We start from the raw sequence: 22,487 nt of genomic DNA, 5'->3' as shown, positions 1-22,487 counted from the left end.
GATGCCTGGCTGTTTAATATTTAAGCTAAATGTTTAATGTTTAAACAGGGAAATTGTTCTGATTGTCAGAAAGGGCATTAAAGCAGGCTGGAAACTGGTCTATAATCTCTGACAAATGCTGCCCTTTCACTGCAGCAGCGTGGTGCCTGGGAGCTGCAGGAGTTTCAGAAATGCCAATTTTAATCAACCTCTTTCATTTCATTTGCCGCTTACCCCTCCCACAGCAGCGAGACGTGCTTTTTTTTTTCCCTGTAAAGCGGGGAACGTTGTACCTGGCCCTGTTTAACAGTTTGAGACTGGTTCAGCCACATCCAATGTGCACGTCAAAACCCGAACAAATTGCAATAGGAATGTGTGTGAACAAGGTGAAAAGAGAAGCTGGGTGGTGTCGGTTCACGGGTGTATTCCGGATGATTTGGGGTCCCTTTTGCATGTGCACACAAAAGCTGTGAAATTCGGACGTCAGGTTTAAAAAGTCAGCAACAAAACGAATGGTTCTAATTGCCACAAACACAAGCATGGATGAGTATTTTTGAAGAGGTATGGATAGTGCTTTCCAGGTGATGGGAGCATCGCCCTGAGGGTAAGTGTGTAGTGGTGCAGAACCTTTTCATGCCCCTGTGCTCCTTCCCTGAGCCCTGGGGTGGGCACTGTGGCTGTGCCAGGCAGGGGGTAGCCCCAGTGCAGAGGAATTTCTGCTCAGTAATGGCTGGAGCTGGGGAGAACATATTCAGCAGGGAGCCCTGCAATCAAACAGCAATTCACGTTAGTCATTTTAGTCATTTCCCCCTCCTTAAAATGTTCCTAAGGTGGGTGCTAAACCAACCTGTCAAAGAATGTGTCAAAAATCCTTTAAATGAGCATTTAATACCACAGTTTAATGTGTTCAAAATCCAACATCATTGCTGATTCTTACTGAGACTATTCTCTCCTTTCCAGTGTGGGTAACTTGAAGTGCACATGTAAGTTCAAGGTAGATGGGAAAGCTGAAGCTGGAAATGTCGATGTCTTATAAATAATCTGTTCAGGCTTTTTTTTCCCCCCCCGAGAGAAACTGGTAGTGGTTGACTGATCCTCACGTAGAATGCCTGCAAACAATGAACAAAGTAGCTGGGGAGACATGTCCTGTCTGTACAATCTTTAACACTGGCACCGTGAGTGCCTGCTCACACCCAGTGACAAGGGGCCACCTGAAGCACCCCTTCCCTCTGGAAACAGCTTCTGCTTTGAAGCCCACCAGCACCTAGGCTGAGATTGGTCTGCACTCATAGTGTCTACATGGCTTTTGTTCAAAAAACCAAGAGGACATATGAATGTAGTTGAAGCAGAGGCCAGGAGCAAAGTCATCTTGGGTAGGTAGCTATTTCTGTTGGCATATACACACGGATCATATTGAGCAGAGCAAGGGTTTGGTGGCCGCTGCACGTGATTTGCCGAGTGATTTAACACACTAGAGAAACACCACCTTCCAAAAACTCACACAAAAAACAACACGAGAAAGAATCTGAAGAAAAGTTTATAGAAGAGGTCTGTAGGTTGCAGGACTATTGAAAGGCACATTTCACCCATGATGAATGACAGTCGAGTTCATGGTCACACACACAACGCTTACATTGCATGGCAAAAAGACCGCATCATGATGGTACATTGTGAAACATATATTCCAGACTTCAGTTAAACACTAAAGTGATTATTTTAAGTGTATCATGTACATAACAAGAGCGGAACAGGCAGATGCATCCAATTACTGTAATTTACAAGGCAGTAATTCAAGCCCCAAATACATTTCTCCTCGTCGGAGGAAGGCGGTGCAGATCACGAGCAAAATGAGGGGCAGCGAATTGACGGGGAGCCAGGAAGCTGCTGCCACTTGGAAAATAACAGCCAGCACCCGCTGCAAGGCGGAGGGGCTTTAACTTTGCTAATTCATTTCACTCTGCTTTAGCAGCAAATGGCTGGGCTGGATCAGATGCTCTCAGGCCAGGAAGTAACCGAGAGCCACGCCGTGGCCGTGCCGTGGCCGTGCCGCACCGACGCAGGCACTCTGCAGAGCAGATCAGCACAGATGTTTGCTTGGTGGTGGGCAGAAATAAAGTCCACCCGCGCTTCCTCTCTCACCGCTTAACTGAGTTGCTTCGTGCTAATTACCTCTTCTCAACCAGCTCATGGTTCAGCCTGCCTCACGTTGCGATGATTAATAATTAATCAAATGCATTTGAAAATTAATTTGGCAATTCTGTGTGTCTGATTGGCATGCTAATCTCTTCTGTGCAGCAGGGATGCTATGGGAATGACCTCAGATATTCTGAGCCGCTAACCGAGGTGAATGCATAAGGGTATTTATTATCTCGCCTGGTAAAAAAAATAAAGCAGCGAGTGGAAATCAACGCATTCTCCAAGGTCTCTTTGCCTTTCAGGAAAGGTGAGATCTGCATTTTGCCTTGCCTGTATTAGGAATATAACATCGATATTATCAGGTCCAATCAAAACAAATGGACAAGGAAAAGGCAAATTTGAAAAACACCCCCACAGTTGATTTATTCCTGTTTAGCTGGTAGCAACCGCAGTAGATTTGGTGCATTAATTATGTGGTACTGAAAAGAAAAATCACAAGGAGAACAACTTTTGCCCTTTCCAGCTGTCCATGCCACTTCTTTCCAAAAATAACACTCATCTGGTAAAAGAGAAGAAGAGGGAGTATGCAGCTTCCACTGGATGTGTGGTCCCCACTAGTTTCGAATCAGTAGTCCCTTTTTATAGGCAAACAGCCCCACAGCAGCCACAGAGGTGAAACACATGGTGGAGCTAAGCAGGCACAGCAGTCCTGGCACAGATGGCAGGTTCCTCTCCCAGAAGGTGGTGGTGAACGGTCGGGCTGGGACATCCTGTGGGGAGAGAGGAGATGGTAGAGCACAGCAGGGTCTATCTCACCATCTGAGCAGGGACGCGGCAAACATCCCCTGCTAGGTTGGGGAGATCACAGATCTTTCCTGAGGACCAGATTGGGGTGGGGATGGAGGGTCAGGGCTGTGAAACGCATGTTTTCTATTGTCCACAGGACAGCAAAGGCGGAGGGACTTGTGACTGGAAGGAGGTTGTATTTGGCTTAAAACCATATTCTGGGACTGAGCAGAACTAGGCTGATTTCCTGCATTTTGCATTTCCTAATGCTCCAAGATCCTTGCCCCTGGGTCTTGGCCATCCCCGCCTCAGACAGGGGTTATTGTTAATAATATTGTTAATATTCCTCGGATGAGACAAAAAAAAAAAAAAGAACGATGCATGTCAGGTAACCAAAACCTCAAGGAAGCAGGGATTGCAGCCAAACTGAGGGATACACACCTGATCAGGTGACAATGAGAAAGTCTGGCTTACCTTTGACTCTGGCTCTGGCATCCAAATTTCTTTCTCTGAGATCTTGCCCATCCTGTGCAATATCTAGAAGAAAAAAATATTTGTACCACATGAGAAAAAATTAAAAACCACACCACTTTCAATTTTGGAAAAGCAGAGCAAGTCAGAAAAAGGTGACATTGACAAAAGGCATAACTATGACTACCTGAAAGTGTTTTGAACCAGGAATTGTACAGTGATTTCTCTGTTTATATCAGCAAAGAGAGAAGAAGGAGGCATTTTTAGTATTTTGTGTAAATATATGACAGCTGGTCATCAAATGGTCACGTGGCTAACCAGTGTTTTAATGATAAAAGGACAGTTTCACAGAGTCATTTGTAGAAAGAACTTCACTCAGAAATCCACATGAACTACAGCTTCTCCAGATTTTTATTTAATTTTTTTTCTGAGTACAAGTAAAAGTGCTTTTTCACATGACAGCTTGAGAAACAGCAAGGTGAGGTTACTGTCATACACTCAGGACACAAAGCCAATTAGGAGTGATGCTGCTTGGATCACAAACTAGAAAGACGAGAGATACGACTCAGGGGCTTTCCAAGTACACAATTATGAAGTTATCTCTTGGCTATTCAGGCAGTACGAAGCTCACAGAGGATTTTTCTTGAGAATAAAGTGATGGTAGCAGTCATGGAGGTTCTCAGGGGCAAATGAATGTCTCCAGAAGAGACAGCTAACCATCTCTGTAACTACTGCTCACAGGCATGGAGAAAAAGAGAAATTAGGTGACTTGAAACAGCAAGTAATGAGGATTATAAGGTGAATATGACATTCTATCAAATGGAAGCAAAGGGCTGATTTCCCCTTAAATAACAGCTCCATGTCTCTGTCATACAGCAGTTGTAACTGTAATGTACGCCCTTTAATGGGTTTTTTTCCTCCCTCCAGACTGTTGTAAAGGGATTTCACTGTGACTGGGAACCCAGCCCAATGTGTGTCATTCTGAGGAGATTTAGACATTATCAGAGCTGCCCATTATGAATTCATAAAGCTGAGCTAACGGTACTGTGTCGTAAAAGGAGAAGCAGAAGGGATAGATCAAAAATGAGAACAATGCTCAGATTTCCAGATTGCTATACAGGAAATAGTTGTGAGCATTTGTAATGACTTAAATTACCTTTAAAACATACAGTGATTAATTTGTTAGAAATTGTGGCAGTATATCTAAGGGCAGCATCAGGCTGGAGGGTTTTTTCCTCTAGACATGAGGTATATGGCATGAGCTTCATTTTAAGTCTCCAGTGCAGGAGTACACCTCATAATGTTCTGATTCAGCTAAGATTCTTGGCTTCACTTTATTCAATAACAAACTTCATAAAGTTTAAAAACAAAACAAAAAAAAAGCCTTTGGTTCACATCCTTTTGTGTGATTCTTCCTCATCAATTCTAGGAGGCTCCGCATAATTACAGAGTGCGATACACAAAATCAGATCCTCCAAGCTGTACTTAATCCTTCTTAACCTTCTAATAGAGATGCTGAAAGCAAACTGACAGTCCGTACCTCTCTGGCTGCTCTCTCTCCTGCCTGTACGGCCCCCTCCATGTATCCACTCCATTGGGTAGCTGTCTCCGTGCCAGCAAAGTAGAGTCTGTCAATGGGCTGGCGAATGATCCTTTAAAACAAATGGAGAATGTCAGATGACAAGGAACGGGTAGGCGATGATCCTTCTGAAAGCAATTTATGGGCTTTCATGGAGCACTCAACTTCAGCTCTCCAGAAATTTCTGCAGACCTGGGCTGGGGAACGTGGTGCAATAAGGGGCTGGGGAGCATGTCCCTGCAGGACCACCTACTTGCTTCTGTACACAAAACTCAAGATCTCAGAAACAGAAAAAATCTAAGGCATAAATCAGTGTGCCCAGTTTCCGTGCAAAGTAGTATGAGCCTTATTTTAGTGCTGGGATAAGGGATAATCCTAACAGCCTCCAGAAAAGCAGGGCAGCTGACAGATTTATGTCTTCTGCATGGCAGCTTTGTTACTGTCCTGCCATTACAATGGGATGTGAATGATGTTTTTGCAGTGATGGGTCACTAATACCAGCTTCTATTTGGAGTCTGGACTTGCCCGGCTGTGAGCCCTGCCAAAAGGGGACGGCAGCTGAAGGCCTCAGCATTCAGAGTTGCATTCCACCCTGTGGGGTCATATAAGCCAGCCCTCCAGCCATGCCAAGCTGCACAAGCACCCTGCCCAACCCAACCATAGGTAATGAGCTCCCTTTCCCATGGGAGATGTGCTTCCTCTAAGGGCTCCCATCTAACCCTTGATTAGGTTCTCCTTGGCTGCCTGTCACCAGCTTCCCCAGGTCAGAGGCCTCACCCATCACTACCCAAGTGTTCAGATAAATTACAACCACAGAGGCAGTGCATGGGATGACTTCTTCCCACTCGCATCTTGGCACAGAGGCAGGGTGTAACTCCATGATGGACATGCTAAGAAGGCCACACTGTGGTGTGCTACCTGGTTTGTCTGGCCTTTGGCTATGGATACAAGGTTTGTCTGGTTGTTCCCATTATGTACTGAACCATGCCTCCCACACGCTTTTCAGTGATATAACGAGTATTAATCAGTGTTATCTAACACTTCCCTTTAGGACTACAGCAATTCTGTGTGGAAAGGGCACGGAAGGCTTTACAAGGTGGAAAGAGCAAATGAGTTTTTATGTAAGGGTTTGTGTCTTCCCCTCGTGATGTGACTCAATGGCCTCCACCAGAACCTGGTGCTCTGCCTACACAGTCAGTGGAAACTCTTCATCTGTCCAAGATGCGTACCCTCAAGGTCCTAGAAAACATTAAAGGATTCTACTGCAAATACTGCATAGCAGCACATACTGTTAAGTAACCTAGTGGGGAAAGGTTTCCTGGCTTTAGCAGGTCCCTTTGTGACTATGTTTTGTTCCCTTGAAAGTCACCAGAGAAACTCTGCTGCTACTAAAGTCAATAGCAAGATCCTTGCTAGCTGGGGAGTGGCAAGAGGCTTAGAGTTCCCCCAATATGCTACATATGCCATGAGTTTGTTGCATAAGTTATAACATTGTACACAAGCTAAGAAATGTAAATTAGAAAGCAAAGCATTCTCTGTTTTACCTTCCATAAGAATACATTATGCCTGGTGGGAAGTAGGCTGTGTAACAACCCCCTGAATATTGCTCCGTGCTCCAGTTCTTTTCTTCATAATGCACAGGCTGTAAGTATTAGCAAATATTAGAGAGTGAAACAGTGGCAGAGAAATTGAAAATAAAAAACAGATTTCCTTTGAAGAGGTTTGAAAAAGCAGGCGAAGGATATGTGTCAAAGGAGTGCCATGTCATCTGGCTAATGCTATCCGTCTGCACATAACAAATCTTTGCACTTTTATAGAAGCGCTAGACTCCCATGGGGAAATGACAGGACAAATAAATCCATGCACTGCCTTCTCTCTTCTCAGAAAGAGTGAGATGGGCAGCTCTTTCCCCCCTGTACTAGATGCTGCTGCTCTGCCTTTGGGAGTATAAAGTGTATGGCACAACATGCAATTTCAGATACACATTTTAGGTAACAGGAATTTTGGCTCCTTCTCCAGAGGAAAGGAGTAACATTACTGTACTACAGAAGTAAAAACAGGCATTCACTTCTTACATGCAAAGCCTCTTCCATCCCCATTGCCTTGGCATATGCCTCACAGATCTTCTTCTTCCTATATGAAAAGAAAATCAGTCAGAAAAAAAAGGTGGAAAATACCCTCTCAGTTATTGCTCTTATTAAAAAAATAATCACATTTATTGGGCTACATTGGAAAGAAAGTTGGGTTTGGCTTTGGTTTTATGTCTGATTTCAAGTTCTTATCTTAACATGCATATTTCAAATGCTGATGCCTAAATGTGACATCCAAAATGGACCCAGGGAATGGGAAATGTAGGTTGATTTTGGCAATGAGCTCCAAAAAAATAAATCTTTGTACACTTATTTTAGGATGCAGAACCAATTCATTCTCACATTCACTGGTGTAAGACCAGAAGAGATGCAATATAAATCAATGAAATCCCTACAGATTTACTATAGCCAAGAACAAAATATGAGCTGGAGAATACTACTCACATTCCTAAGCAGAACTCCTCTTTCACTTGCATGTGTACCAAAAATTTTATTTAGAAATCACTGTTTGTTCATTTCACAGACTAAAGGAGGAACCATACTGTTGTAAACATGGAGGTTTAAATATTTTATCACTCAGTCTGAATGTGAAGGACACCCAAAACTACGCCATGTCAGCACTCCCTATATCCCTGGGGTGAAGCATCATTCACTGGGGATGCAGTCAGGAAATGCCTTCGGAAAAAATCTTCTCAGTTCACATAGAGATACAGAGCTGGTAAGTCATAATATGGAAGAGCGAGCAGGACTTTGAAACTTAGAAATATCCATAATTGGATGGATATTAGGATCAGTGTCTTGGCCTGTTTGTGCCAAAAGCTTGATTTTTGCCCAAACTTCCACTATTGGTAGTTGCACTGATCATGTGCATATGCACACATCTATTCATACACATTCCTGTGGGGAAGCATCCCAGAGAACCGACTTCTGAAATATTTGCAGTTTCTGAACTCTTACCTCTCTTCCTTACTGAGAAGTGCCAATTTAACAGCCTTTCTGGTAAGGATGAAACTGCAAAAGAAAATACGGCATATAAATATCATGCAGTGTCAGCACCCCAGCTGATTCGCAAGCTCTTGCTTGAAATTACTCCAAAAAAAAAAAGACAACCAAAGCACTTTACCGGTACGTTAACGGGCTTGACATTTTATCTTCATACCTCATCACTTAATAATTACAAGTCACACGGGTGAGAAGGCCTGTGCAGGGCACCCTGTGGAGTTAATTGAAAGGGAGAGCATGCATTCCCAGGGGGCAGGCGCAGAGAACTGCCTGGCAGATGAGAAAGTTGCAGAATTCAAGTGCGTTTTCAAAGCTGCCAGCACCGGCCTCATTTTGCTCTGTGGGAATGAGCACTCCATCCCCACTGATTCAGGAGAGCAGGGTTACACCCAAAGTGGGCAGAGAGACAGCAGTGTCCAGCAAACTAGCCTGGACACTACCTTTTTGTACCTAAGTCTTATCCAAAAGGACCAAGACCCTGAGTTTTCTTGAGCTTTTCAAGTCTTGCAGACAGCTGGCCATACCACTGCCCGTGTCATTTGGTGTTAGTAAGTGATGGGAGCCTGCTGCTCTGACAAGCACAGCACAGTGCCATGGACCAGTCCTGAAAGGACTGGGATTGATATTCATTCAGCTTTGAAGGAAACAGATTTGGCCATTAGGTCATCTGACCTTAGTGGAGATACCCGGGGGATGAACTATGTTCCTGCAGTCTTTTAGAAAGTTGCAGAAATCCACAAGGAGAAATCAGGAAACTGCCATATGGGGTTTGGAGGCAGCTTGTTGCTTTCTGGTCATAGAAGATTTTAAGCCTTGAACATGCCCATAAACATGTACAGTTCAGTAAAAGTGGCAAGCTTTTCCTTGCCAGATACTTAAGGAATAGTTGCCTGACATTTATATTGGCCTTTTTTTGGCAGTCTTACTTCAGATTACAGTGGAAACATCTGTAGATATTGTAGATATTCGCTTAACCTATTTTAAAAGCCAGTCAATGCTGTTACATATTTTCCCATCTGTTTGTCCAAACTACAGCTTTTTTACTTGGCAGTTTCTTTAGAAGCCTGATTTCTTCACTGCACAGCTGCTGCCCCACTCAACCACCAGCTGATGCTCGTTGAGCTGCCTCAGCTCAGTGGGAACACGAGGCAAACAAGGATTTCTTGGACAACTGAATTTTAATTTTGGCCCAGATGCTAAATACAAGGCCCAACATTAGCCAAACACAGGCTCCCAAAGCTAGGTAAGAAAGGGATTTATTTCTAAATCTACTCCACAGCAAAAAAAAAAAAAAATACATTAACTGAATGCTTAAAATAAACTACAGCTGAATTCAGCAACTCCTTCCCGACCATCTCCTTTTTGTATCAGGCTATTTGTAGCAGAAGCTTCACGTAAAAGCTTATATGGACTAGAGAGGCACAAGAGGCTTGCCAGAAGTGCTCTCCTCCATCTGTGAAGACTCTGGGAGTGGGTACCCACAACATAACCTGGCCATTTCCCCTCTTCCTCCTCCTCCCACTCCTTCATACAAAAAGAAATACTTGTCTATAAATATGGGCTAGAAGCTCCTAACCCCATAATGGCAGGGAAAGATCCGTCAGGTTTCGTGTCATCTATGGTTATTCCAATTGGAGACTCTTCATCCTCAATGACAAGGGAACCACAATAACCTAAGAGGGGAAAAGAAACCAAAATGATTGTCAGAGAAACTTGTTGATGATTGTTGTTTCTGATAGTAATGAGCAAGGAAAATTAGCCATAAATGGAATTGTACAATAATACCTACATGTCTGAAGTGTTTTTGTAACAATGCTTCTCTTTGCTTCCTTCTGACCCTGGGAAATTTTATACCAAGGCTTATAAAAGTCACATTTCAATTCCATTATTACTTAGCAAGGAATTTCTGTGGATTGTTGCAAGTCCCTTTGGCTTTCTATATTGGGGGCAATAAACATTAAAAATAAACGGATCTAGCAAGAACTATGATAGTTCATTCCATGAATAACTTTGGCCAAAACTACAACAGCAGCAACTAAAGCCAGTGTAATTACATCTGGTTACTGATTTTGCTGAAAGTAAGACTGTCAGGAATGGTGTCCCATAACTGTAATGCAGCAGAAACATGGGTTGTCTAATCTAGTATCACATCAGTACGTGTTTCAGATGAACACACAAAAAACTCCATATAGATAACAATGTATAAAGCTGCCTACGTTTCTTTCTAATCCCAATGGCCAGTTTTTGCCCTGCAACATGCAAAACTATATTCTTAACATTAAAAAAATTTCTCGCCCAGTGAAACTCTCAGTATCATTACCTAGGAAGTGGAAATTAATCTGGTCATACAAATAGATCAGGAAACGGTATCGGTTAAAGCTGAGAAACACGTGATGTTGCAGTACATGAAAAAAATATCTGAAGTTAAACAAAAAGCTAACCTACTTTTTCCAGTCCTCTGAGATATCAAGTCTGTAGAACAGAGGATTAAGAACAAGGAAAGGTCTTGCTTACACCTTAAGCTCTCCTCGTCATGTGCTGCAAATTCTCTTTAGCTGCCCTAACTCTGTCCCTGGCAGGGAGAAGCATGGACTTACTGCTGCAGGGTCACTGCTTCTGTGCATTGCAGGTTTCAGTTTCATGATGAAACCTTGCTGATTCTCTCAGTCGTCCCTCCTCACTAGCAACAAGGAGATTTGGGTTCCAGAACTCATGTTGGGAAAAGGTGTGCACTCAGGCTTGGAGGAAGAGCTCTCCTTTCTAAGGAGCTTTACCTTTCACTTCTCTGTGTGTCTGCTTTGAGGGTTTCCACACTTAACCCCCCTTTAGCTTTATTCCCTGACAGACTGCAGAGCTTCAAAACGAGCGTAGCACAGGGCTCCCCCAATCCTTCACTTTCCCCACATACCCTTCCTCTCCCAGAAGGCTTCCCTGTAGTACATCATGCATTTTATGACACACCCCATAGGCAAACGCTGAATTAACTGGTTTCTCTTTGACGGCAGTTCTGGTTTGTAATGAATCTTCGTTGTCAGGATTGGAGGGATAGCACTGATCACGTACTTGCCCTGAAAACATAAAACACAGTCAGTACAGACAAGGCTTCTCACTGAGCTCGGCCCACAGAACACCTTTCAAAGACACTCTTATCAGACATTAACAACTTTCCTGCACCTGACTTTTTGCTGCTTGGCTTTCCCACACAGATATTTCTGCCATTTCAGAAAAAGGAGCTGGGAAAAACATGCTGTTTTGTGGTTTAGATGATTCTTGACATCTTTCTGGACACTACAGGACCAGAGGTGAAACTTGGCTGGAGACAGGTAAGGAATGGGACAAGATAGATCTTGTGGTGTAGGTAAAAGTGCATTTCACCATCCCCAGATAATATGACCCACGTTTGTTGAAATTATAAGCTGTTAAAAAAACCCAAAAGATAAATCGCTTTTGTGCATGTTCACAGGATACTACTTCAGCAAAAGGAACACTGATAGTGATTTCAGCTTTCCTGAACACGTGCCATCCCTCTCACAGGTCCTGTGACTGAGTGGAGCAATGAAGGACACTGGGCTTCGTGGCTCAGGGTGACACTATATCACATTAAACGCTGCTGCTCTCAGGCGCTCTGATGCTGGTGGGGCTGCTCAGCCAGCATGGAGAGAGAAGCCTATGCTTTAACTCTGGGGTTTAAAAATCCCTGGGGAAGGAAGAGAGTTCCTACTCCAGGACATCCTTAGACGTGCTTCTCTGCCAAACAGCCCCTTCCCTTTCCCTTCCAAACACTGCCACCAGTGGGATGGGGATCTTGCAGACTGTGATGGTCCTGCACAAACCCCCGTGGCAGGCTGGACTCTGCATGCAGAAAGGAGCTGCCACCCTGTGGGTGCCACTGAGGGTAATCATGTACTGATGGAGCACTTCACAGCACCACTGTGAAATGCTTTTTTGCTTTGCACAGAGGCAAAATCTTACTAAAGGCGTTTGAAATGTCTTTTTTGGTTTTGTTTTGTTCTGCAAACCACAAATTTAGATATGAACAGGAATGTTATTTTTCTTTTCTTTGAAATGGTCTCAATGCAGAACTGAAATGTAAAAATACATAATCACAGAAAAAAAGTTAAGGCAGAAAAGGCAGAATAATGGCAGAAACTAACTAGCAGAACACCAAGAGGAGACCCAGCCATAAATAAAACTGTAAGGCAGGTTTCACAGTGTCAGCGTAGTCTGAGAAATAGACACACACAAATGGATGCTTCCTGATTAGATCTGGCTAAGAGCTACAGCAGATGTATTCCTCTACTAAATGCATACTCTACTTTTATTCTGATCAAATTACCTCATATATCTCATGGTTTAGAGTCTCCACAATGACATTATCACCTGTCTGATCAATACGGACCACAGGTCTCTCCAGTTTAACTCTGCCTTTGAGGTGTTCCATTAGTTTCTCCGATATCTGACCAGAACCCCCTTTAAACTTCCTCTCCTAAAATACAAACAGAAAACAAACACAAACAAAAGATCACCAGCATTAATCACAATGACATTGAATATGACTTCTGCTCATAATCAGGAAACTCCAGGCCAAATCTGCAAGTCCTAAGGGTGCATAAAGAGGTCCAGACTTTCAGCAGAGTGAAGGCATAAACCCAAGCCTCAGTGGGGATTGCTGCCTAAACCACTTTTGCAATGGCCTCCTCAATTAGCTGGCTTAAAGATTCTTGAAGACTAGAGAACAAACACATATAATGCAGGTATTTTAGCTAGCATAAGCATATCACTTCATTAAAAAGAGGTTTTGACTATTTTACCCATCATTTTGCTACCAAAACCCTCATGTGTGACAAAGACAGCAAATTCCAGTTGCTGGAAAGCCTGCACCTGCCCAGAAGCAAGACAGATCTTTAACTGGGTCTGGCCTTGAGTGCAGCGGGCAATGAGCTTTATCTGTCCCTGGGAAGACACAAAGGCATTGCTGTCTGGAAAAAAAGCACAGTCTGTGACATATATTTCCTTGTGATATCTGCGCAGAGGCTCAGGAGAAGCAGTAACACTCTTTTATCTACCAGTCACCAGCATTGTATCCAGCAGCTCGCTTTTACATATAAGATCCCGGTACTGGCAGGGAGGAAAGGATCCACAAAGTCTTGTGCTGAAAGACTGAAATGGCTGTCTGAAGAAGACTCATCAAGGCCGCTAAGTCAGGAACCCCTAGCAGTTTTGCTCAACTGATTTTGATTGGGGTGAGGAGAGAGGGAAGGATGGTAGAAACCAAGACAGCTTACCTTATCCAAGCATAAAGAAAAGGAAGTGCTCTTCCCAGGCTAGCTTTCCCCTGTCTGCATGTCTTGTTTAGCTATCAGTATCTTGGGATTAATTTTAATTCTTGCTGCAACGTCTAGCAGTTGCAGACAGCAAATGCAACTGAGGAGCTCCTGAGGAGGAAGGCACTTAGTTTGTGCTCCTACCTCTGGGCAGCATTAGTTCCACTTATATCTTTCTTGACACGCTGTTGTCTATTCTTACCCCAATGGACAAATATTGATGGAGACTTTGCACCTCTCCAGGCAACTTGTCTTAACGTCTCCCTATCCCAGCACACTTGGAAGGGTGTGGTACTGTCTCCACTTTTGCTGTTGGTAGCTTAAGTCTGAAATGCTGCGTGTGCTCTCTGAGGCTGCGTCAACTGAGGAAAGAGGCTAGTAAAGGGTGCTGACATATCACATCCAAATTACTTTGACAACCCTCTCTTCCCATTTCTGAAATCATCCAGAACAATTACATGAAACCATGATGTTCTGCAGGCACCCGGGCACCTGCCAAAACCAAGGCAAGAGACAGTCTGAAGTAGCTCAAAGAACATGCTGCCATGTGAGCTGTCCCAAAAAGGAAGGGCCTTTTGGAATCACTTCCAACTCTTGCCATTAGAGGCTTCAACACCAAAAAAAATAAAAATAAAAATAAGTACACTTGCTTGCAACTTTTGAAAACATTCAAATGTGCTAAGTAACCCATAGAAAACAAATTGGCAAAAAAGCAACAAAACAGCAACAGAAGGACTGTGCTGAAGCAAATGCAGGAAAACACAATTGATTAAATTGTCCCAATTTATACCAAAGCCTAGCTAGTAAAATTCCTCATTGTACAGAGTTAGCCAAGGGGGCTGTTTCTACCCCATGAGAACGCAATTGTCTTCGGTGCCACATGAACTTGGTGTTTTCATTAATTGCAGGAGGTACAACACTCCACTTGCTCTTTATGGTTTCAAGAGAGAAGGAAGAATATGAGACATTTTGTACCTGGCCCCCATTGGTGATAGAGAAAATCCTGGCTGTGCCCCCACACTGCCTCACGTACCACAGGAACCAGAGAGCGGAGACCTCATGAGGCTCAGACGTGACGTTGACGTTCACAAAGAAGGTGGCAAATTCTTTAGCAGCTCTGCATGAGAGACAGGAGCAGAAACAGGCAGTAAGTACATGTGACTTCCTGATTGCTTTCATTGTTATTTTCTTTGTTATTCTCGATAAGGGCTGCTTTCCCAAAGTCAGAAAAGCCAAGATGATTTATAGCTGTCTCATTTTTCAGCCTGTAGAGAGACTATTTCAATGGGTTTATATCAGCACCTCCCTCCAAAAGCATTTACTGATTGAGTTTGAAATCCCACTGATTTCACCTTAGCTATTTCTTTAAATAGCTTCCCAACTGCTATTCCTTTTGTCACAACAAATATTTTTCTCAACAGGAGAATGCATTTGGTAACCAGTTAGTGAAACTCTTCTGCATTTCTCCTCCATGGGGAGTTCATCAGGCACATCAGTTCCAAGGTCTGATGGGTCTCGAGGGACTCAGCTAGCCGTGCGGCCGAGATATTTCCCATCTCCCATGCAGCACTGCTGCACAGACCTCTTGTGAAACCAAGAATCAGACATAGTAAATAACCCAGAGGAACCAAATTGGCAATTGTTGCCATAAATATAAGGAGAGGGTCAGCTGTCTACCACAGTTAAGTGCTCTGAATATAGACAGAGTTACAGCAGCAGGAAATGAGGACCTGGCTATTCACATTTCCTTCATTTGTGGCTACAGAGTGCTAAAAGAATTGAGATCATCTTGCAAAGAAGGTGAAAGGTCTTTGACCTGGATGAAGTTTCATCAAACAACATGAATTTATTGTCATCTGCTAAAGGAAGGAACTTTGAAAGTTATCTAGGCTAAAATATGTAACTTATAAACTTTTATAACCTCATTTCCCCGAGTATGAAGTCCAGTCACCTCAATTTCATTAGCCAGGTTATGAAAACATCCTGCATGCAAGAACCCTCTGCCACAATCTTGAAAGCACCAATACACTAAACAGTTTTAGCAGGTTCAGACCTGAGACATGTGAAAAGAGTCTCCAGGATCAGTAGATGCTGATCTGTGACACATGACAAGCGAATCTTTTATAATCTTGATCTGAGTCACATAGAAAATGCCACGGAAGAGTTTTTCTGTTTAACGAACTACGGTTTTTAACTATGTGTAGAAAAATCAGGCTTGGCTTGAAGATTGAAAATGGCTTTTTACTGAGTTTTCGAATGTGTTTCAGCTGAGCACACCCATTAAAGCTGGAATGCCACAAAACCATTGGCAGTAGAAGCAGTCTTACAGAGAAGCATGTTACACGAGACACCATTATAAAAACAGTTCTACTTATACTCCACCAGCTCCCTGACTGGGAGGAACAGTAAAAACTGGAAGAGGAAGAGCCAGTGCACTTGCAACAGAAAGGGTAGTTCAAAATAACAGAGTTTGCAGGCAAATGGCTCATAAAACTAATTGTAAAGAAAACTACAATGCCACAGAGAGCAAAAGAAAGTCCAAATGGCTGTACTGCGTATCACATGGAGCGGGAGCAAGATTTAAGCCAGCAAAATAAATTTCAAATGGAAAGTTTTGGTCAGGAAGCTGCAGGCACAGTGCTAAACCTCAGAAGGAAAGGGCAAACAGAGCACAGCCACACAAATGAAAAATGCTGAATACAGGGGAGGAGAGCATTACAGAATAGCATGGGGGCTGGCACAGCAAGCGGGGACACAAGTGCTCATATGAACACACTTCTCTTTGCCTTACAAAGAGACTTAGTTGAAAAAGGAAAGGCATAAAAGAGTACTTCCAGTTGTCGTCACCTCATATTCAAGATTTTTCCTTTTTTTTATTCATACAGTGTGGTCCCTCATAGACATATAAAACACACTGGCCATTTTCTAGTTGATACACCACTCTTCCTACCAGATAGAGCTGATGCTCTCTTGGACTAGCTACTCAGAAACGATGAAGACCTGTCAGATGATGCAAAGGTAAAGGGCAGCCTTGGCTGCAGTGGTCATCACACTGTGGAGTATAAAATCCTAAGAGGAGTAAGAAAAATAGCAGAATTGCAACTCTGGAAGTGCAGATTTTATCCTCCTCAAGGATCTAGTTGGCAGCATCTCATGGGAAAGTACCCTGAAGGGTAAAGAGGCCCAGGAGAGCTGGCTGGCATTCAAGGACAGCTTCCCATGAGCAGAGGGAGGGGTGCACTTCATTGGGCAGAACTGAGCAAGAGCAGCAACAGGCTTGATGAGAAGAACTTGGAGCTCCCAACCAGGCACAAACCAGCCAGAGAGGTGAAAGGCAACAAGAAAGGTTGCCTCCACTGCCTTCTTTCCCTCCAAGGGTTTTGGAGGCCCAGTGGGCATTGCTGCCGAGACAAGGAGCAGCATTTGAACTTCTCCAGAGTTCCCAGAGCTAACAGCTGCTCACTTCCCCTCCTCTTCAGGTCTCATGCTGCCCCATCCGTAGAGTGATCACGGGAAAACAGCTGCCCTCTGGTACTGTGTGCTGCTCTCCAGTGTGCCAGTGGAACCTGCCTGCTCCATGGTACACACGACACAGCTCACGCCATAAAAGCAGACACATATGATGACTACACAGGAGAGGACACAGCAAAGAGTCAGAGGACATCACTCCTCAGCTCCTAGCCTGCCGTGGGGCTGGGGAAGTCCCCTCACCTCCTTCTGCCTCCATTTCAGCTAAGTGAAATGAAAGCATGGTGGGACCCTGTGCTCATGGGCCTGCTGAGGCATATGCAAGGTCTCCTCAGCACCACCTGCCAGCCAACCCAAGCTCTGTGTACCACCTTATCCTCTACAGCTTCCCACCCATTGCCTGACAACAGCTCATCGCAAAGACCACCTCATCTCAACTGCCTCCTGCTCTCTCACCGCCCGTACCCCAGCTGTACCCCAGAATTTGCCAGTGAGCCACTATCATTCTGCAGCTGGATTTCAAAGTGAATAAAGAGTCACGTACTTGGTCCAGCAAATCTTATTTATCAGCTCTTTCATGGTCATTTTGTCCCATTCTTCGGCATGCGGAGCATCCCATGGTGCTTCGAGAGGAATCTGAGGACAAAGGCAAAATATTAAAGAAATTATTCAGCACTATGTCATTGCCTGGTCATAGCTAGTAAGTAGCACAGAGTTGATTGATACGTAGGCCAGAAGTTGCTTTTGTCCCCTGCACATGGAAATTTGGAATAAATTCACTAAATTGAATAGTTTTCATTCACACCTATGGGCATGAATTGTACCATGATCACCAAATCTGGCTTTGTCTATATCCATATGCAGGGACTCATCTGGCCTTTAGTCATCCAGAAGTGAGCTGTCTGTTCTAATTTAGTTGTCTTGGTGTCCTCTAACAGCTGAGGGAAAAATTCTTTCTCCAGTTAGGGATTCAGTCAGTTACAGATAGGTGTCTGAAGGCCCCTATGTCTCTCTGTTAACTACAGAAAGGGCAAAAAATGCTTAGATACTATTAAATAATTTAAAGAGTTAAATTCTTAATAACAATCCATTGAAAGTACCACGACATGTGTCATGTACCATGACATATCGTATATTTGAATCTTTAAAAAATATACACTAATTGATAAGAAAATGTGTAGTATCATGCACAAATTTGATTCTGCAAAACCACATAAACCCAATGAACTTTGCAGCAATACAGTTAGTTATGCTTGAAGTTTACTGCAAGGTAGAGCTCCTGGTTTGTAGCCCGATTACAAGGCAACTGATAAATATTTGAAAGAGAGCATGATACTCCAGGGGCCACTTTTTGCACACAGGAAGATGTGCAGTTATACTGCTTCAATTTTGAAGGCATTTACAGTCTAAGCATTTTAGAAATAAAATCCTAAAAATAAAATTACTATGAAGCCAAATGGGAGCTCTGCTTAGACAGCTATAAAAAAGAATCATCCTTACTCAAAAACACCGTCACAGAGGAAGGGGAAAAATCCTTCTTGTGGAATGGTTTTCTCTGGTATGAAAAAGCACATACACTGAGGTTCAACCAAATTTTTTCAGACATCCACATCTTTTGTATCCTGTCACGGAATCATAGAATGGTTTGGGTTGGAAGGTACCTTTAAAGGTCACCCAGTCCAACCCCCGCTCATTGAGGAAACTCTGTTATTCCTAATAGTTCCTGGGCAACATAGATATCTTTCCTGATGGATGTTTCTTTTTTCTTATATGAAAGTTGCAATAAGAAAGCCTGCCAAAACAAAACCAAAATGAAACCAGATTTACTTGTGGTGACATGAGCATTGTAGGAAACAGATGCAATTTACACAGCCTACCTCTTTTCCCATCTTGTCCATGGTCCTCCAGAAGTTATTGTAATCCAGATAAACCAAGGGATTCCATGTTGAAGGGGAAATTCCTGTGAAATAGCGTGACTTTCCCTAAAATACACATAAGAATACAAGAAACTGAAACACAACAGAGTATATCTTCATTACTCAAGAACTAAATATTCTCAGTCATGGTTGATCTTTCACCCCCAAAGACCTATTCTTTTCCCTTCTCCCTCCTCCCCCCCCCCCCCATATGCATGTAAGCAATGCAATGCATGAAGCTAAGTATGAGGGGAAAACACAGTTATGCTGACATTAAAATGGACAATATTTTTTTTTTTTTTTTTTTTAATTCGGAGGACATAGGGAAGAGTACATATATTCTGAGCAGGTTCTAAGATTCTAGGGTAAGGAGAAGGAAGCAATGGCCAAGGATGTTGGCCTTGGATGAACAAGGATTCCTTGTTCCTAAGCATTCTTTGCTATTACATATGAATGGATCTAATATTTGCCTGCCTGCTGAAATGTGCATCCTAGAAGTTGCATAGGTCTAAAATTGAAGGCATTTTAATCTTTTAAACTATCTAAGCACCTGTACGGTACACCTCACTTACAAATAGCAAATGTACCACTTTATTATGCCAAGAACCTTGGGAGAAACCTAGCCTGAAAAAAAGTTGCCAAAAAGAAAGTTTCTGGCTGCAGGAATAAGAAAATTGTACACTTGCAAAAATGGTATCAGTACATACAATGTGTATGACACATAGCTGCAACAGGAATACAGACTGTTTCGGATAATCCTGTGATATAATGATAAGCGAAACGATCTAACACAGCTGGTTTGTTGTGATAACTCTAATCTCAAAGAGGACTGGATAAGCAGGCAACATTTTCCCTTATTAAATTGCTTTGAACCTTCCCCCATGTAAGTCAACAGCAAAGTTCTCATCAGACTTCTTAAATGTTTGCTCTTCCAGGTGTGTTAAAAGTTTGCTTGAGGTCACGTGGCAGGAGGCAACGAACATGCTGTAACACAACAGGTTTGAGCTGTAATGCCCAGCTGTGTGCAATGCACTTTTCAGAATTTGTTGGTCTTTCCCATGTAATTGTGTGTGTGTGTGGAAATACATAGAGATTTCTGACATTCTTCAGAACATTTTTCTTCAAAGACCAAAGCAAAAATGAAAAGTGCAAGATGAAACTTCAGAGATCATAGTGAGCTTTCAGACTTGGAAAAAAGGATAAAAAACCCAAACTCCCACATTTTGGTCAACTTTTGTCATCCCCAGGGCAGGTACAATAGAGGAGGTGAGTACACGGGTAGGGGACAGAAGTTTTGCTGTGACCAAGACTGCTTGGTCCCTCTCTCCCCAGAGGATGACTGCAGTGGTGCCCCAGCTCCAGCAGCCTTCTGAGCCCACAGCCCACTGTGTTTTACTTCCTTCCCATCATCAGTGAGGGCAGCAGCAAAAATGCTCCCCTGTTTAGTCTAGACAGAGTAATCTCTGCTCTGGGTCAAGCAAAGCACAAGATGGAGCATTTACTTCAGATTGAATTCTGACTGCTTAAATGTTGGGGGTTTTTAAAAATTTCCAACAAATGTTGAGTTCTAAAGTCACCAGGATAACTCTGGAGGTGGTTGGTCACCTCTGGACTTCTGGGTATTTAATTTTAATCTTGTGTACCACACTATTTCTTTTCCTCTCTCTTTTTTCTCTATTTCATTCGGCTTTAGAGAGTTACATTGCAGGGAGGTAGGGTGGGGATGTTGCTCCAGCCTTCTCCTGCTGCACGTGTGTGTGCAAAACACACTTCTGCCATGGCAAGAGCAGAGAAAACACTCCTAGCAACTACCAGCAAGGGAATCTTCTGCATGATACTGCCTCTTCCTTTTTCTCAAGCACGATTTCTCATGGCCAGTTTGAAGCACTGTGTGAAAAGAGGCCAAAACCCACATGCAAAGTGATACACTGCATGCTAGAGCTTTCACTGCCATAAACTGATGCTGTATCTAACAAGAAAATCCTGATACAAAGCAGCAATAAATTGCTAATAATTTTCTTCTTATTACACAACATTTTGTTTTTCTAAAAGATCATAAAATTCTGCTCCTTCACAGTTCATTTATTGCTAGACTTTTTATTCTGGTCAGGAATGCAGGTGCCATCAAAGTATCTTGTTTGACATGCTTTAACACCAATAATCCTGCCCTTAAGCAGGGATGAGGTGCAATATTGTCAGGCCACGCAGTAACAGGTGAAGATAAGTTATTACTGAAGTTCTGTCATGTCAATATTCCAAGAGGAAAAAGGGAAAACATAAACCCACTGTTCAGGAGTAGCAGGGAAAACTTCCCAAAGATTTTCCCCTGTTCAATAAAATCTCCTTCACACAACTTTTCCATAAGTGATGGTGCTTGTACTGAGTGGTGCAACTTGGAAATACTTATCCTTGGCTTACTTAACTCAAAAAAGAAGCACTTGTTTAAAAAGAAAGTCAAAAAGTAACTTCTTCTAAGGCTCCTCTCTTCCTCTTGTTTTCAGCCGAACCTAATCCTTATATTGCTGGAAACAACAGCCCAAGAAAAGTCCCCCTCAGTAACTCTGTCCTGAGATTTGCACCAAAACAGCTTTTCCAACTCCCAGTATTAACTCCAACGTGTTCAACAGCTACAGGCTCAGGAGCTCCCAAACTATCCTGTTTGCTGCAGGTGGGGCAATTTATGAAACAACTTGCTCACTACCTGCCTACCTACCTAATATTTTCCTCCAAATTTTCCACCTCCCTACTAGCTTTAAACTACCATAATCATAATCTGCTGAGGACTGACCAAGAAATCTTACAACCTCAGGTTGGTGTCATACTGGTATGAGACGTATCACACTAGTATTGATTTATCTTCTATTTGAAAAAAAAGAACTATCCTTTCATTACTGATCTGAAAATATTATCCCCACATCTTTGGTCAATGGCATAGCCCAGGAAGATCAATGAGAAAATATATTTGATCCTCCAAGAACTAAGAAAAGCCAACTGCTAATTAACAGTCTAAAGTTCATTACTTGTTGCTCTCTTCTACGTGCAAAATCCCATAATTTCAGTGAGATTGGAGACCAAGGGCAGGAAAAACTGGAAAAATCCAACAGTGCAAACAGACCTGAAAGAGGCTGAGCCTGAATTCAGAGAGCCCAAAATAGTTCACAGACACACTAACTCCTTGTGCGTGGGGGCTGGACCTATAAGAGATAGGAGCTGATCAGAGGAAAGCCCAACACTAACAAATGCCAGGCAAGAAATTCCCATTGCCTATCAGAGAGCTTGACCCAAGCAGCCTCAGCCACATCAGTTTTTCAACTCCATCTCCTGCACAAGTATCTCCACAGCGGGGAATAAATCTAGCCCAAATGACCTGGGGCCAGTAAGTTATTCATTTGTTTTTAATATTGCCTCCCTGCTGGTCAGAGAAGCTCTGGTGGCATGTTTCACAGAGGAGGTCACTGCAAGCAGCCAAGGTCTTGAAATATTCCATTTTTAAACAAGTTATAGTGTTCTGGGTGTATTATTTTGAGAACTACTGTTTTCTTAACCGAAAGAAAAATAATCTACTGGCTTTGTTCCCATGCTAAGACAAGGCTGCTTGACTGACCCACAGTGTTTATCTAACTTTTTTTTTTTTATTATTTTTTATTTCCTGACGTGTCGAATGCTTTCCCGCAGACTTCAGATTTAAGTCCTGCTGCCTGCCTGGACTAGTTACCCGCCACCAATCCAAAGGAAA

General features: G+C 43.0%; 1 protein-coding gene across 1 annotated transcript in view; it reads right to left on the bottom strand.

Annotated features, from left to right (window-relative positions):
• Positions 1–1,498: 1,498 nt before the first annotated feature.
• The window catches only part of LOC106885800 (amine oxidase [flavin-containing] A-like), a 37,258-nt gene continuing 16,269 nt past the window's right edge, over positions 1,499–22,487 (bottom strand). Inside the window, exons 4-15 of the mRNA XM_014938288.1 lie at positions 18,713–18,817; positions 17,380–17,471; positions 14,343–14,484; positions 12,380–12,529; positions 10,952–11,111; positions 9,620–9,716; positions 7,999–8,052; positions 7,027–7,084; positions 6,496–6,593; positions 4,913–5,024; positions 3,376–3,438; positions 1,499–2,885 (exon numbers count right to left, since the gene is read on the bottom strand). Coding sequence (XP_014793774.1) covers positions 2,730–2,885; positions 3,376–3,438; positions 4,913–5,024; positions 6,496–6,593; positions 7,027–7,084; positions 7,999–8,052; positions 9,620–9,716; positions 10,952–11,111; positions 12,380–12,529; positions 14,343–14,484; positions 17,380–17,471; positions 18,713–18,817 — 1,287 coding nt within the window. The 3' untranslated portion in view covers positions 1,499–2,729. The remainder of the gene's footprint in view (positions 2,886–3,375; positions 3,439–4,912; positions 5,025–6,495; positions 6,594–7,026; positions 7,085–7,998; positions 8,053–9,619; positions 9,717–10,951; positions 11,112–12,379; positions 12,530–14,342; positions 14,485–17,379; positions 17,472–18,712; positions 18,818–22,487) is intronic.

This window comes from Calidris pugnax, unplaced genomic scaffold, assembly GCF_001431845.1.
Source record: "Calidris pugnax isolate Ruff unplaced genomic scaffold, ASM143184v1 scaffold25, whole genome shotgun sequence".
In the NCBI taxonomy this organism is placed as follows: Eukaryota; Metazoa; Chordata; class Aves; order Charadriiformes; family Scolopacidae; genus Calidris; species Calidris pugnax.
Note: the sequence above shows the minus strand (reverse complement) of the source record. Positions and strands in the feature narration are given on the sequence as shown.